At 46.9% G+C, this 15727-nt stretch overlaps 1 protein-coding gene across 5 annotated transcripts in view; it reads right to left on the bottom strand.

Moving 5' to 3' along the window:
• Positions 1-15727, bottom strand: part of KCNT1 (potassium sodium-activated channel subfamily T member 1) — a 265672-nt gene that overhangs the window by 141114 nt on the left and 108831 nt on the right. For all 5 annotated transcript variants that reach the window (XM_088459701.1, XM_088459704.1, XM_088459702.1 and 2 more), the window contains one exon: positions 3475-3554. In XM_088459701.1, the coding sequence (XP_088315827.1) occupies positions 3475-3554 (80 nt within the window). The remainder of the gene's footprint in view (positions 1-3474; positions 3555-15727) is intronic.

The raw sequence follows: 15727 nt of genomic DNA, 5'->3' as shown, positions 1-15727 counted from the left end.
AGCCACTTCTGTAGGCTGAGTTCTGGCGCAGCCCAATAAACTAGCTGACTCCTCTGTACACAGTCACTGGTAGCTGGCTAAATTCGTGTTATTCCCATTATAGAGCAATAGAGCACGTGGATTATACACATCAGATAACCCCTGATTAAGGAAGTTCTGCTAAATCACATTATAATAAATCCACCAAACTCCACTTTACAGTACTTCAGTTGTATGGGGAAGCGGTTATATGCAAACTATGGCGGATGATGTGATGTGCGACAGGTGTGTAGACGCAACATTTGTCTGGCTTAAATGTGCTCCACCTGTATTTGTAATTAAAGCAGGAAATGAAGTGACTAGCACTAAAATCAAAATTCACTTTTGAAATTTCTACAAAAAAACAGCAGCAAATATCCCATCTATGGGTTTTCTCTTGGGCTTAATGCTTATTTAATGTTGCATTTATGCTCAGAGATTTCAGTGTCACTCTACATTGCAATACTAGTTATTGCAGTACTGTAACTCTCCTGCCTTACTACAATCCACCAGTAGGTGGCAGTACATTGCCACACATGTCATTTCCTCCACATGCACAAAGACCAGGCTGTGCAGCCCTGTAACCCTTTCACAAGCCTAGTAGTGTTATTCAGGGGACCCTTCATTAACAAAAGCTTAACGCAGCGTAAAATCATTTAGAAATAGAATTAAATGGAGGTGACAGTAGATATAAATGTGATTTTGCATGTACACCTAGTGGAAATTGTGCAACAGGTGAAAACACCTAGAAGGCAGTTACTACAGGAGGACGCTGTATACACAATGCGGGGGAACCGGCGTCCGCTGTACGGATAAAATAGAACCGAAGTTTATGAAACACTACACTAAGGCCCTGATTCAGAGCCGGACGCTCTGACCAGAGTGCTCACTCTGAATCAGGGCCCACCTCCACTAATATGGAGCGTCCTCCTGGACGCTCGTATAGCTGTGGGTCACCACCCACAGCATATACGAGTGTGCAGGATGATGGTCGCGATGGTCGTGACCATCGCGACCATCGAAACTGTGAGCAAAAGCCTGCAGTTGGGTTTTTCAACCGCAAGGCCAGGAGTGATTTAAAGTCCTTCGCTCGTCGGGTCTCGCGCATGCGCAGTGGGGACCATCGACCCACTTGCGAGCGGACAGCCGCTCGCGAGTGGGTCTGAATGAGGGCCTAAGTCTGTACAGTTTGCTGCTCACACAAGATAAAAACAATATAAATTACTGTAAAAATAATAATAATGTAGCAAATAATTTTTAATTATGACTCAACTTATTCCAATTTAATTATATAAACGTGTACATTTTTCCTCTTGTATGACGCCTGTGACACCTCATATATAAATAATAATAATGACTGGATCCTTGGTAACAGAATTAAATTTCACAAATTGAAACTTCGCACAACACGCAACAATCAATGCCGGTAATAGAATGTCTGGGAGTATCAGCATTGCAGAGCTGGGCAGAGAGACCTAAGGGGTATCGTACAGTGTTAGGAAGGAGCAGGCATTGGGGGGCTGGTGTTAGGATGGAGCAGATATTGGGGGGCTGGTGTTAGGATGGAGCAGATATTGGGGGATTGGTGTTAGGAAGGAGCAGATATTGGGGGTCTGGTGTTAGGATGGAGCAGGCATTGGGGGTCTGGTGTTAGGATGGAGCAGGCATTGGGGGGCTGGTGTTAGGATGGAGCAGGCATTGGGGGGCTGGTGTTAGGATGGAGCAGGCATTGGGGGGCTGGTGTTAGGATGGAGCAGGCATTGGGGGGCTGGTGTTAGGATGGAGCAGGCATTGGGGGGCTGGTGTTAGGATGGAGCAGGCATTGGGGGGCTGGTGTTAGGATGGAGCAGGCATTGGGGGGCTGGTGTTAGGATGGAGCAGGCATTGGGGGGCTGGTGTTAGGATGGAGCAGATATTGGGGGTCTGGTGTTAGGATGGAGCAGGTATTGGGGGGCTGGTGTTAGGATGGAGCAGGCATTGGGGGGCTGGTGTTAGGATGGAGCAGGCATTGGGGGGCTGGTGTTAGGATGGAGCAGGCATTGGGGGGCTGGTGTTAGGATGGAGCAGGCATTGGGGGGCTGGTGTTAGGATGGAGCAGGCATTGGGGGGCTGGTGTTAGGATGGAGCAGGCATTGGGGGGCTGGTGTTAGGATGGAGCAGGCATTGGGGGGCTGGTGTTAGGATGGAGCAGGTATTGGGGGTCTGGTGTTAGGATGGAGCAGGTATTGGGGGGCTGGTGTTAGGATGGAGCAGGCATTGGGGGGCTGGTGTTAGGATGGAGCAGGCATTGGGGGGCTGGTGTTAGGATGGAGCAGGCATTGGGGGGCTGGTGTTAGGATGGAGCAGGCATTGGGGGGCTGGTGTTAGGATGGAGCAGGCATTGGGGGGCTGGTGTTAGGATGGAGCAGGTATTGGGGGTCTGGTGTTAGGATGGAGCAGGTATTGGGGGGCTGGTGTTAGGATGGAGCAGGCATTGGGGGGCTGGTGTTAGGATGGAGCAGGCATTGGGGGGCTGGTGTTAGGATGGAGCAGGCATTGGGGGGCTGGTGTTAGGATGGAGCAGATATTGGGGGTCTGGTGTTAGGATGGAGCAGGTATTGGGGGGCTGGTGTTAGGATGGAGCAGGCATTGGGGGGCTGGTGTTAGGATGGAGCAGGCATTGGGGGGCTGGTGTTAGGATGGAGCAGGCATTGGGGGGCTGGTGTTAGGATGGAGCAGGCATTGGGGGGCTGGTGTTAGGATGGAGCAGGCATTGGGGGGCTGGTGTTAGGATGGAGCAGGCATTGGGGGGCTGGTGTTAGGATGGAGCAGGCATTGGGGGGCTGGTGTTAGGATGGAGCAGGCATTGGGGGGCTGGTGTTAGGATGGAGCAGATATTGGGGGTCTGGTGTTAGGATGGAGCAGGTATTGGGGGGCTGGTGTTAGGATGGAGCAGGCATTGGGGGGCTGGTGTTAGGATGGAGCAGGCATTGGGGGGCTGGTGTTAGGATGGAGCAGGCATTGGGGGGCTGGTGTTAGGATGGAGCAGGCATTGGGGGGCTGGTGTTAGGATGGAGCAGGCATTGGGGGGCTGGTGTTAGGATGGAGCAGGCATTGGGGAGCTGGTGTTAGGATGGAGCAGGTATTGGGGGACTGGTGCTAGGATGGAGCAGGCATTGGGGGGCTGGTGTTAGGATGGAGCAGGCATTGGGGGGCTGGTGTTAGGATGGAGCAGGCATTGGGGGGCTGGTGTTAGGATGGAGCTGGCATTGGGGGGCTGGTGTTAGGATGGAGCAGGCATTGGGGGACTGGTGTTAGGATGGAGCAGGTATTGGGGGGCTGGTGTGAGTGTAGGTCAGTAAGAGTGAGGGCCACAGACACTAGTCAGTAAGGGCTATGCGGCATTTGCTTGTAGTAAGCCACAAACCGACCCCCAATCCTTTTTGCCGCCTGCAGAACAGACCACGGAAAACTCACTTGATCTTTGGTTTTTGATGAAGAACAGTTTCAGCCTCTCTTTGAAGGTATTTTCGTTGACGTAGAACTCGACTTGGACCCTGTAAGACACAGAATAAAACCACCCGTCAGTGCGCTTCTAACCCGCGACAATGAGAAGTGGAGTCTATTGTACCAGGCACAATACAGGCAGCAGAATGATCCCCTCTGGGCTTCTCTATCCCACCTGAAATGACGCGTTTGTGGCCTACGTGCATTGTGACAGTGAGGGGTAAGGGGGTCGCCGCTTATTACATGCGGCACCGTGAGTGCTTGAAGCTTATTATTAAAGTGCTCAGAGAGAACTGTTTCTACGCTGAGGTGCGACAATGAGGCCCTTCCACAGTACAGGATGAGACCGCCAGATCGGAGCTGGTGCAGAATGCAGGTCTGGTTACAGAGCAGCCCCCTACCAAACTGCAAAGATTACCACTAACAGTGCCCCCTTCATTATGTGTAGGAGCGTGTTTTTACACCAGCTCTGTGATTTCAGGACACATCGGCCCTACGGATTGGATGTAACAGGAGCAGTAGTCAGTGGGTAAAAGTATTCTGGGGTTACTTATTACAGTATCTCATGGGCCTCTATCCTGGATAGCGCAGTCAGCATTCCTCTAGTGGGAGAGGGGCTTAAAAGAAAAACCGGACAGCTCTATAACATTGTTTTTATTACACGTATTTTGCACCATCTATGAATTAATCGTAAATATGCGCGGGCCGAAGAACCAGCAGCAGAACCAAAGACAGATAACGGATATACGTCTAGTACATCAGCACTTTGTCATATTGGTCACATTGGTTTGTAACAAGGCACAAGCACTTTGGGGGAAGATGTACTAAGCTGTGGAGAGAGACTAAGGGGTCTATTTACTAAGCTAAGCTTTGTTAGGAGATAAAGTGAACGGAGATAAAGTACCAGCCAATCAGCTCCTGTCATGACACAGGCTGTGTTTGAAAAATGGCAGTTAGGAGCTGATTGGCTGGTACCTTATCACCGCTCATGTATCTCCTAACACAGCTTAGTAAATAAACCCCAAAGAACCAATCATCGCCCAACTGTCACTATTCAAACACAGCCTGTAACATGGCAGTTAGGAGCCGATTGGTCGGTACTTAATCTCTCTCCAAGCTTTGCTTTACCCCTATGAGGAGCGTCTTACACTAGTATCACTTTCTTCTCTCCATATCCACAAACTCACAGGAACCTGACCCCTGAGATATCTGCGGAACAGACAGGTAACTTGGCTTATTCAGATTTCCTGGTACGCACAAGTTTAGCGCTTTATGCCACCATTTATGTTACTATAATTACACCACTAGTAGGCGCTCTCTTTCCTAATATCCACTACAGATCTTCTAACCAGAATCACCACCTGGTGAACTAAGAATGAGCAATCACCTAATATAGGGAGTGGTTTTTGTTCAGTATATTTCATAGCGTATGTTATCCTGTTCATTGGATTTGTTTGCACATTCCTATTTTGAAGCACAATATCACTATAGGAGAAAACCATTTTAGACACCAGTCCCAATATTAAGGTGTGCAGTCTCCTGGGGGTAAATGGCAGCACATCTCATACAGCAGCAAATCGATAGCACACCAGTCCAGGGCCGTGGTACAGGTATCCGCAGCTAGTTTTATTTGGCAGCATAAAACAGAACATAAGAATAAATATTAGCTGGTTCTAACTAACACAATGTTCCCACTTTCTGAGTGGAAGGACCTAATGCACTAATACAGAAAACCGCATTTGGCACAGTACTTACTGTACCTCAAACAAAACCAGTCTCTCTCAGCAGGCCTCCAGCCTGCTTCCCCCAGGCAGTGAGAGGCTGACTACAGAAACTGACACACCCTTTTATCAGCCTCTCACAGGTGGTCTGACGATCAAGATTGCGCTTTACCTGGTGATTTGCCAGGCAAAAATTAAGAACCTGGGACATATATACCTACCATCAATAATCTCTCTAGTTCCTTTATCACAATATATATAGATCTCACAATATGCATGAGGTGTAAATACATGGGAAGTCAGCTGTGTCATACATTCTTATCTCTGTGAACCTGTAGCATCACTCGTCATAAAATATACCTTTATTTCACTACGGTCACCATGGATAAAATGCTTCATGTTGGTTCATGCACTGAGCAATACTTACTTCATCCCACACTTCCTCCACCCAGACATACAATGGTCATAACAAATCTATCGCAGCCCCTCCACATGCCGATACCATTCATATATCCCTCTTACAGGACACACCTGTGACAGACGGACAGAGTTTCTGTCTCAGATTATTTTATCATAATACTGCTGATATATAGGGATGGAAGAGACACCCTGCACCATGTAGCTTCTCAGGGGCATCTAACATCTTAGGTAGGAGACTCCTAGCTGACCCTCGGCGATGGCCTAAAGTGCCCAGATAAAGCGGGTACCAAAATGGGCACTTAGATGTGCTGACCAACTGGGCACCCACCCACATGACTGAGTGGCAGGCACTGGGATGAGAAGGTAGGAGGACGGCGAGTAGGGTCAGTGCCTTGTGCCCCTCTGCGGACCCTGCTCATCTTATATTAGTATATTGTACCCAGCATATGCCAGGTCACCTCTGCCCACCTGCTGCTCTGCCCTATTCTGCCCCCACTCCGCTGTATATAATTACTGCACAGAGGAGTTCTCTAGCCAGGTCTGTCCCGTAGCCGTGGGGGCCATGTTAGGGGTGGCACGCGTCTCCTCTCACTGCGCATGCATGCTGGAGACAGGACCTTAGCAGATTATACAGTTCTTATCAGAACGTAAAACAAATAATTTACAGACAGGACTTACATATTTCTATCCCCAATTCAGATAAAATCTCTCAGGTCCAGGAAAGTCGGTACTACCGCCACCATCCAATCACCTGCACAGAAAACATTTTACCCAATAAGAACATTGTTTATGTAAATGAGACGCTGGTGACGATCTCGGGGTCTGAGTTGCTCTCAGTGAGTCTCTTCGGTTTACTCTCAGTGTTACAAGTCACGGCAGCTGGAAGCTGTCACCTATAAGCTCATATGTGCCAGTAATTAAAGTTACTAGTGTATTATTAGCCCGTGGCCATCACGTGACGCTCCATAATCAAAGACCATAAAGAGTTTTTATTTTTTTACACTGAACAGAATGAAGTGTTTCCCTGTATATAGCGTAACAGCAGCCCATATAGTTGTATTAATATGTTCTCTTGAGGCCCTTCCTCTGCATTATGCTCCCATTATCACTAGGCTGTTTGAATTTGGGAAGCGATAACGATCGCCATTTTATTGTCGCAGAACGCTTGCGATGGTTATTGAGGGCCATTGTCTGTTACTGGATCATCACGTGTATCAGTCTCTGCTTCCAGATGTAACATTATCGCATCTGCTGGAAGATCTCATAGTTTGGCAATGTCAGAAGTCTCATTCCACGCCAACATGTCGGGATCAAAAGCGTGCCGATCCGGTTCCAGGACTCCTTGTGCCATCAATGGTTCTTTGATGTTTTTTTCTTTGATGTTTGTCAATTTGCTACAAACTTCCCAAAATCCTCAATTATGTGAGGTCAGGACATTCGTCCCTAGCTCATAGCAGGGTCCCAGGTGGCCATCATGTATTATAATATTACAATCCCATCGCCCAGACGTGTGCACCCAGGTGTCAGTGGTCCTTGCATATAGAATACACTGTTTTCCTTTACAGGTCCCCCTTAGTTATCCGCTACATCCTCAGCTGACTTTTCTATGGCTTTATGCCTGGCACGGGTTGGGGGGCTTGGATGCCATAGCCTTGTTTCTCCATCCTTATAGATGGCTCTGTCCTGGACAATGTGTCTGCCATTGGGACATCTTTGCTTGGCCTTCGCTGCACAGATTAGTCAGGTTTTTCATTCTCATCAGAACTTTTTAGAGCTCATGAGACACCGTCTTGTGGTTTGCTTCAACCACAGTTCTGTGACCATAAATGTAATGAAGGGATCTCAAATCCAACTACTACAACCAACATTTCCTCCTCATGTTAGTGCCATGGCATATGACATAAAGGGCTCTATTTACTAAGCTATGAACGGAGATAAAGTACCAGCCAATCAGCTCCTGTCAGTTCTCAAACACAGTCTTTTAAAGTGAGTTAGGAGCTGATTGGCTGGCACTTTATCCCCATCCACTTTATCTCTGTCCAAGGCCTAGTAAATAGACCCCATATTCTACAGATTGGTCGGAGCTCTTAGCCCTGGGTGTCATGCATACAGGATTTGTTATAAAGGAAACGTCATCATCTCTTTCAGAGCTATAAGGTCTTTAACAGGCTGTAACCCTGGCCGCGTGTTAGACGCGGACAGGATTATCCCCGTTTGGATGCCGGCATTGAGATTCTGACCGCCGGCATCCCGAGAGCCGGCATCCCATACCCAACTCCAGATAAGCCCATTGTACTTTATTAGGGGATTGTGTATACACTGTGCGACGCTCTGCTCTTTGTGTACATACAATACTCAGAGGGGGAACTAGCGAGAGGTGGGCCTGGTGCAAACGTACATTTCGGCAGCTCCTACACCCACTAAAGAGAAACAAGAGGCGGTTAGTACCTTGGTGCAATGAGTGCGGGTGCCTGAGCCCCCTGCACAACCACGTTTTCCTCACATGACCCCTTTTGTGCCCCAAATGCCTCCAGGGTCTAGGTTAGACCCATTTTATTATGTTTTGAGAGTTTTTAAAGCAAATTAATGCAACTCATTATATTGTAATGAGAGGAGCAAGTTTACTAGACTTATGAAAAATCTGAATAACTTGGAGAAGCAGAAAGTGAATAATCTGATGACATCTACTTGGTAAGCGAATTATTTAAACAGGATGGATTTTGCATTATAGGCCCCGGGCGCATCCAGAACTTATATAAGAAAACTGGTAGCGCCCGGAAGCTGAAACTCCCCGAATGTCATAGCACCAAGAGCAAACGCTGGATTTTAAAGGTTTGTTTTTTTAAAGTATTCCCAAAATAATAGCGACACACACACACATATATTATATATATATACTGTATATTTATTGTTATATATAGTGGCAATATCAAACTAGGTGATGATAGTTGACTCTGGGTGGGGCTGGAGGGACTCGCCCACACAGGGAAGAAAAAGGAGGTGTGACCACATCTAATGGCTGCCCAGTGGATTCAGGGGGTCATTCAGACCCGCTTGTGAGCGGCAGTACGCTCGCAAGCGGGTCAATGTCCCCCACTGCGCATGCGCACGACGGAGGGAGCTCCGGGTCTCACACCAAAGGGGGCGTGCTTTCGATGTTAATTGACAGCATGTCCCCTTTGGTGGGCGTGCCGGGGGCGTGCCTGCCAGACAGAGGCGTTCCCATGGGAACGCCTACCGTCTGATAGAGCCAAAATCACTCCAGGGCTTGCGGCAGCGAGACCCTACCGCAGGGTCTTTATCGCAAGCCCGATGGTCAAGACCATCGCGACCATCATCATGGACGCTCGCTATAGCTGTGGGTGGTAACCCACAGCTATGCGAGCGTCCATGAGGACGCTCCAAAAAAAGGTAGGAGGGCCCTGATTCAGAGCGAGCGCTCTGGTCAGAGCGTTCAGCTCTGAATCAGGCCCTCAGTCCAAGGTAGGACTGAGGCAGACAAGTGTGTATATAGCCCAGGTGAGCCTGATGAGATACACCAGTCAGGGTGACTGTGAAGGGTCCAAGTGGGACTGTGGCAGCTATAGACAGCCCAGTGGAGACCAGTGTCCAGACTTGCAGACAGGGAGGAAGGACCACAAACCTCTGAGTGTGGATAGAAAGTCGGGTCAGGAGACCAGTGTCCATACTTGCATGCGGCGCTGAGAGGACCACAAAAGAGACTTTGCTGCCACCAATCCAGGCCAGGAGGACAGACTGCCCATTATAGAGAGGGGCCAAGAAGTGAGGCAGTGCCCTGCATGGGGGCTAGGTCACTTATTATTTTGTTCCTATATGCGGACAGTAAATCACCATTTATTTGATTTAAACCAGAAAGCTGCGAGTGGACCCTTATTATGCACCTAGATACTGCACCACTGACCCATTTCGGTGCATCTCAGTGACGCTCAGTGCTCATCGCATTCCCATCCGGCTTGGGATTCCATTATCACTTGTTCCAAAAAAATAAATAATAATAATAACCATAAAATATATAGCAACAATTTAAAAATACTTAATTTGGTGCTCCAGGTTAGTACATTCATATACACTACATGGTTAAATGGAGCCTGCATGGACCCCTCCTTATAGGCTACATTCTGCAAATTCTCATTTCCCATATATCTCAATTTAGACTGATTAGAAATAGTCCGGCAACCCCTAAACTCTACCAGAAATACACTACTCTGACAATGATGGGAGTAGTAGTCGGCCGCAGGCTATAAACACAGGTTTACCTCCCTCCCCCCGGAGAAAAAGATTTAGAATGAATTATTACTCGGATTCCCCCGTGCGACATTAAAGCACAATTTGCTGAACACTTTCCTGTAACTACTACTAAGACGATGCAGCTAAACAAACAGATCAATATTCAGCGATTACACTCTGAGGATCCCATTCACCAAACAGACGGAGCCAGAACCTGCTGCAATGGAAGCCGGGAGTAGGAGGTGTCAGGCATTGGGAGAGACTTCACAACTCATCAGAAAATCCATATATCTCATCTGCTTTATGTAAGAGGACGTATTTAGAGTCACACTTGTTCTACCTCACAGGCGGTGGGAGAGGGCCGGGGGTGTCTCACTCAATAAACGGGACTAGAAGGGCACGATCCTAAATATAGCTGCCTGTGGGTCACCTGTCCAGCAAGTCTCAGTTACAGGAGGAGGTGTATTCTATAACAGGTGGGGCGAGGGACACGCTTCCCATAAGGTATTGGTAATACCTCTTTTCCACCAAAAACCCAGGTCCGACCTGGGTTTTTGGACATGGTTCCAACCCTGGTCAGACCCAGGTCAGACCCATTTACACTGCACCTTCGATCTGGGTTATTCACAGGTCAGCCCTGTTCACACTGAACTCAGGTCTGCCCTGCTAAACCTGTGAGGTCATAAAAAGTGGGAGGTGACTGCTCCACAACCACCTATCAGCTCATTTTAGGCACGACCCAGGTCAGATAACCCGGGTTGCACAGTTTACACTGCATCATTACCCGGGTCCATCCTGGGTCCAACCCTGGTAGCTACCTGGGTTGGATTGCTGGGTCACTTAACCTAGGTTATTTTTCAGGAACCCTTTTACACTGAGCTGCGACCCGGGTAGACCCAGAAAAAACCCAGGTTTTTGCTCTGGTGTAAAAGGGGTATTACAGAGTTCCAGAACTGGCAAGTGATCAAGGCAATTAATGCCCAACCTTGGGGCTGTAACTAAGGAAAGAGGACATTATGCAAAAGAGGAACTACAAGGTTTTGGCTGATAAAGGTCACACAAGACAACTTTTTTAGCCTAACCTCTCGGAAATTACGGAGGTAAATCCAAAGGGCAGGTACAGGTGGTGTGATGACGCAACGCACAGTATTAAGGCCACACTCCCTGCTGCGCAATAATGAGAGCTTTAGATCATCGAGCAACTAGCGGTAGGGTTCTGACGATGCATCTGGCTGTAAGTCATGTCATCAGGGTACTACAGGTAGTGTATGGGAACACGGGAGGGGGGTACTACAGTCCCAGGAGAGTTTGCCCAAAATCTGTCAGTCTGCTCGACATCCCGGGTGAGAGGACGTATGTACAAGGTATAAATACGACGAGCCCTGGCTTTCTGGTATAGACTGTGAGGGGGTTGGATGACTTCAAAGAGGGGCCTAATGGATGAGATACACCAAACTTAATTTGGCCGTGGCCTAAAGATCCTCTCATTGTATAAAAATAAATAGATTAACCACAAATTTGGCTGTGACTGATTCGCCTGTGACCTTGCCTAAATCAATACACATTTGTGGGGCAAAATTTACATGGGCCAAGTTATTTCTCAAACAAAAGTAAAGGTGGGTGCGGAAGGTCTACGTCAGTCACTAAAACCTGTGACGCCATCGCACGTACATCAATTATAAACTCTCGGACAATAGTTCACAGCTCAGGAGCAGTGAAACGTTTTATTTATCATCAACTTTAATGAGGAACAAACCCAGAACTTTCACATAAAATTCACCTACTTACATGTATTTTACATTGGAATCAAACTGATATGATGATCACAGTGTTATGTCCAGGGATTATTTCATGCTCTGTTTATTATCATATTACATGTCATGGTAAAAATCTGCCGTCACAGCACTAGAGAGACTTATTATACCCACAATTTCCCATTATGTAAAGAAAATCAAATGGACAAAAATAATGTATTATCTCTATCCTGAGAGGAGGTCAGTTACCGGAGTACAGAGGAGGAAATTGATGGGACCCTCAGTCATTTAAAACATGTCACCTATAATAGACCCCCCACCACCACCGTCCATGGTCTGCCTGTATTACGATGTCAGAATGTCAGCAAATGCTTCTCAATGAATGAAATTACTGCTTACAGTCAGATTTTACATATTCAATGTATATATTCCTGGAAGGAGGTTCTGTAAAAGGTGCCGATATAAGGACCTCTGCTATATGTTGGGCTGACGCTAGAAGCAGGCATCCAGGAACTATGATGTAATAAGGCTGGAACCGCTGTCATCATAACCAGCAGAGTATTTAGCGACATCCACCTTTGTATCTTTATTAGTGATCTATTTAACCACACTTGTAATAAAATAAAAAATAGTGAAGTGTCAGCTTCCAAGTGATTTCTAAATTGGTAGCAAGCGGAAATTGCACAAAGTCACAAGTCACAACGTGCATCACGACACTACACACCGGCATCTTCTAAACAAAATCAGCACTTTACAAGACAACAGAATCAAGACAAATTTTGGTTTATTTTGCCAGTTGTATTATCGCGCATGTAATGTATAAATTGCGTGGGGATTATATGGCACATCATTTAGGAATCAAGGCCTCTTACTACATCCAATTAGGGGTTAATTACGCCAAGGCTGTAACGCACAAGTGTCCAGAAGGGGTCACAACAGCAAAAATAAATAAATGTCTAGGGAATAATTGTTCGGATGCCAGACGGTAACTTGCTGAGTAGCTGGAGGTTTCCGGAAAATTTGTAGGTAAACTTGTATAAAAGCGACCAATCACATCCCATGTTACATCATCTTCTGCTTCCATGGACAATAATTAGAACGATGTATGTGTACTGCATAATGGGCGCAAATACAGGGGGCACTGTATAAGGGGCACTGTATAGGTAGACCTATGGGGGCCCCGAGGAAATTTTGCTATGTGGCCCCTATACCTCTGGTTATGCCCCTGTTCAGAACGATTGGATCTTAACATGTAAACTCCACTCTCCGGCTCTGGAAGAAACTGAAATCCTCTCCATAGGCAAATTATTAAAATTAAATGGTGGTGTTTGTTTCAGGAATGTATCAATCTTTCCATGTAGCGGGCACAGAGGCGAGTCACTGACAAGGCCGGCGCTACGGAACCCTCATGAGCAGGGCCCGCTTCCCACATGTGCTTCTCCTCCCCACTGCTTTCAATTATGGATGGTCATTGTGCATCGAGGTTTTGAAAACATCGATGGTTACCGGCCGATGTTAGATAGTTTTGCCATTGATGGCAGAGAACCAATGGTACTCCACCATCAATGGTAGAGTCACATGCTGTTTTTTTTTTTTTTTAACTTCATGCTAAAACACAGAACCTAGCTCCACCCCCCGATGCACAAGTGAAGCCACACCCATGAGTTCTGATTGGCTGGCAGCCCAGTGTGTCAGAGCAGGGATTGACCATCGATGGTTGAAACCATTGATGGTTTCCCTTTGAATGGTTTTAGATCATTGATGATAACCACTGATGGTACCATCGATAATTACCCACTGTTGACCATCCCTACGTACAATGGTTCTGCCGCCCTGCTGCGTATTTGGGTGCTATGACTGCTGACGCAGCAATGGTTATAAACCTTGTCCATGTCCTGCAATGTTCTGTGCTGGAAGTCACTTTTTTCCTGTTTTGCTCATACTGTTTCTATACCTTGTAAGGGGCTGCAGACCCCCGTTAGGCACCGTATAAAAGAATAATAAAAAAGGTCCTCAGTGTAGCGCAATAAAATTAAACATTTTGGGTATGGCCATTTTTTCAGTAACTGTAAAACAATGGAAGCGAAAGCAGATTGTCCAATACTGATACATATAACATTCTCTCAGTCCCTGTTCAGTTAGAATTCCGGATGCTGCAAATTGCCCCTCCCACTTCACAAGAGAGGAACGAGATCCGTGAGAGTGGCCCTCTCTCTATGGAGTGCGAGGGGACTGCCCTAATTTCGGGGGTCTCCCAGACCATGCCAATATGGTTATTATAACAACATTGACAAGTGTAGCCCTGGGGCTGCCTGAAATCGCCAGGGGAGACGCTTTGTGGATAGAACAACCCCAGGGGGGAAACACCCAATACGGATTCTGTATTTTCTTAGGATCTACAGGTGAGTGGTGAGGCCCAGTGACCCCAAATCCCTCCTGGCTGCCAGATAGAACACAGCAGCTAATGAGTGTATAGTATCTATAGGTCCCATCAGTGACATCAATGTGTTCTCATAGCAACACACCTGGGTCTCACTTTCCATGGAAGATCTGCGTGTTCTTGTCATGGTGCACAGAACAGAGCAGGTTACATACGTGTGACAGTATCGGTACAGTGAGGTTTATGCCATCTTTCATCACCTATTGCTTTTCCTTCCCGAGGATTATAATCCTGTCCCACTTAAAGCACATTCTGCCTGATTGTAATGGGTTGTAATGACAAAGAAACATGAAAACCTCTTAATTGGTAAAAGATTAGTGAAACGAGATTTCCTGCAATTAAATACGAGCCCGTCTGGAGTTTTCCAAAATGCACCTGAAGGACTCTCAGACCATGATGAGACAAAGATTGAACTCTTTGGCGTGAATGCCAGACGTTATGTTTGGAGGTAACCAGGCACCGCTCATCACCAGGCCAATACCATCCCTACAGTGAAGCATGGTGGTGGCAGCATCATGCTGTGGGGTTGTTTATCAGCGGTAGGAACTGGGAGACTAGTCAGGATAGAGGGAAAGATGAATGCAGCAATGTACAGAGAAATCCTGGATGAAAACCTGCTCCAGAGCGCTCCTGACCTCAGACTGGGGCGATGGCTCATCTTTCAGCAGGACAACGATCCTAAGCACACAGCCAAGATATCAAAGGAGTGGCTTCAGGACAACTCTGTGAATGTCCTTGAGTGGCCCAGCCACAGCCCAGACTTGAATCCGATTGAACATCTCTGGAGAGATCTGAAAATGGCTGCGCACTGACGCTTCCCATCCAACCTGATGGAGCTTGAGAGGTGCTGCAAAGAGGAATGGGCGAAACTGCCCAAAGATAGGTGTGCCAAGCTTGTGGCATCATATTCAAAAAGACTTGAGGCTGTAATTGCTGCCAAAGGTGCATCAGCAAAGTATTGAGCAAAGTCTGTGAATACTTATGTATATGTGATTGCGTCGTTTTTTTTTTTTATTAAATTTGCAAAAAAACTTTTTACACGTTGTCATTATGGGGTATTGTGTGTAGAATTTTGAGGACAAAAAGTAATTTATTCCATTTTTGAATAAGGCTGTAACATAACAAAATGTAGAAAAAGTGAAGTGCTGTGAATACTCTCCAGATGCACTTTAACGAGGCCCTACGCCCGCTATGCAATGCCGACATTACTGACATTGTAAAGTGGGGGGCTGGTTACAATGATGCAATTCACTGCGAATCGAGTCATAGGCCGCCCGGACCGCCCATTCTACTCAGGAAATGGGCAGCGATGGGCGGACGCGGTGTAGAAAGTGGAAACTTGAATGCTCTTCCAGGCGGCCAGGAGCAGCAACAGATATTCAGGAGCCTCTCGGCCGTTCCTGGTCAGTAGGGGAATATGTATCACACTGTAAGACTAACATTTCCTACACAGGGAGAGCAGCCCTTATTGTTTCTATATCGGTGCTAGAATAATTCTTTGTATAACGAGGACAGTGAATGTCTGATCATATTACTTATTCTAGAGAAATGTGTTTGACCCTCATCCAGAGATTTTACCCGACCAATCTGTGTTTCATCAGGAATAACTTTTATACTGTAGTGTAAAGACATATAGATTG

Source organism: Taudactylus pleione, unplaced genomic scaffold, assembly GCF_031769625.1.
Source record: "Taudactylus pleione unplaced genomic scaffold, aTauple2 ptg000927l, whole genome shotgun sequence".
NCBI lineage: Eukaryota > Metazoa > Chordata > Amphibia > Anura > Myobatrachidae > Taudactylus > Taudactylus pleione.
The sequence above is the reverse complement of the archived record's forward strand: the minus strand, read 5'-3'. Positions and strand labels throughout refer to the sequence as shown.